Genomic DNA, 1848 nt, shown 5'->3' on the forward strand with positions numbered 1-1848 from the left:
ATATATATTTATATATATATATATATAATAAAATAAAATAAAATAATTATAGGATAACATTACCTCAGGAATTTACTGTATGAATAATATCTGGATTAACAATGTGTATGTTAATTATTTGTATTATTTATTTATAACTTCCAGAAATATTTTCTGTAGGCTAACATGAAATGGGGCAAACTGTATGATGGAAAGACTTTAGAACCAAAGGAAACACTGTTTATTCTCAGCTTAAAACAGAAAAGCTTCATTGTTTATGTTGAAAAAAAAATGATGAAGAGCTGATATAATAGATAAAACAGTATTTAAATGATTATTTAATTACTGATAACAAAGATGTCTCATGTCTGTTCAAAAAATATAAAAAAGTACCACTTCTTTCAAAGGGACCATTTTTCTGAGTTTTTATTTACTTTCCCATAAAAATGTAAATATTGTAATCATTATCAACAAAAATTAGGAATACGGTGTTAGAAATGTGGGCTCGCTTACTTTCAAATAAATACAAAAATAAATAAAGGTGAGGTTTTTTTTTTTATATATATAAAAAAGGGATTTTTTTTCCCTTTATATTTACCTGCAGGTCAGCGATGGTCCTGCCGAATGCCTTCCGCTGCATCACAAAGTTCCTTGTCTCTTCAAACATGAACTCGCTGCTGGCAAGAGCCATGACTGCTATATAAAGGCGCTCCTGCAGAATGACATAGAAAGCAAGAAACAAGCTGAAATCTCTCCCTATTCCTATTATTGTTCATTATAATGGAGTGTGAGCCTATTTGTAGAGCTTTTCAAATTCCCAGAATCTTAATCCCCTCATATTTTGATATCTTATACCGACAATGCAATCCATGTACAAAAGATCTTCACAGGCGGATGCAATATGTGAGGGGGAATTGATTGGGTCCTACAGCAGGTTGTTAGAAAGACTGGGAGATTAACTCTATAATACAAATAATACTAATTTATGCTCAGTAAATTCTTCTAAAAAAAGCAGCACTGTGCTTATAATTACTACTTTATCACTCATTACACTCTCATTACACGGAGGCAACTTCAGAGATACATTCACACAACTACTACAAACACACAAACCATTGAATCTGTTGACTACCACAAACACACAAACCATTGCATTTGTTGCAGTATTATCAAAAATAAGAATAGGAAAACTCAATAGAGAATAGGAAAACTGATATACCTGTGGCAGCTCGTTCATCATATAATAAAATCCTTTATTGACCTGACCCAACAAAGCTTCAGCAGGCAAACGCACATCCTCAAAAAACAGTTCAGCTGTATCCTGCATAGAAACAAACACCCAATACATTTCTAACTAGACCTCTTTATTAATCTATACTAAACTATAAAATACATTTAATTCTTACATGTTTCAATCAATTCTAAGTGAACTCTTACACAAGCTGGCAACTGCATTTAAACAGAGGTTATGTATATGGAAAGCTTTAAGGGGAACCTGAGCTTTGAGTCCGAGCTTCTCCAGTTTGCGGCCTTTTTGGAAGCCCTTAGTGCCACTGTCAACCAGGAACAGACTGATTCCATGAGCTGCTGTCTTTGCTTCACGGTTAGTCACAGCAACTACAATCACCATATCACTCATCCAGCCATTACTGATGAACATCTGGAAGAAAGTGACAGAAGTACTGTAGATGACTGTGGTTTAACAAAACCTGATGGAAAATTCAAAACAATTGAAAAAAATACTAACCAACTAATTCACAGAAGATTCCCTCAAAGCTATTTATTTATTTATTTTTAAATTATGACTGTTTTGATGTAAACACTGAACATAAACATTACAAGTGGACCTCAAGGAGTATTATAAAATAA

At 33.0% G+C, this 1848-nt stretch overlaps 1 protein-coding gene across 1 annotated transcript; it reads right to left on the reverse strand.

Moving 5' to 3' along the window:
- Positions 1-577: 577 nt before the first annotated feature.
- Positions 578-1639, reverse strand: LOC107683119 (long-chain specific acyl-CoA dehydrogenase, mitochondrial-like; the record flags this gene model as incomplete). Its single annotated transcript, XM_016479202.1, has 3 exons — positions 578-691; positions 1199-1300; positions 1475-1639. Coding segments are annotated over 3 exons (381 nt in total), but the record flags the coding sequence as incomplete, so codon positions are not given.
- Positions 1640-1848: the final 209 nt, after the last annotated feature.

The sequence above is a fragment of the Sinocyclocheilus anshuiensis genome, unplaced genomic scaffold, assembly GCF_001515605.1.
Source record: "Sinocyclocheilus anshuiensis isolate Anshui unplaced genomic scaffold, SAMN03320099.WGS_v1.1 C32950500, whole genome shotgun sequence".
Classification (NCBI taxonomy): Eukaryota; Metazoa; Chordata; class Actinopteri; order Cypriniformes; family Cyprinidae; genus Sinocyclocheilus; species Sinocyclocheilus anshuiensis.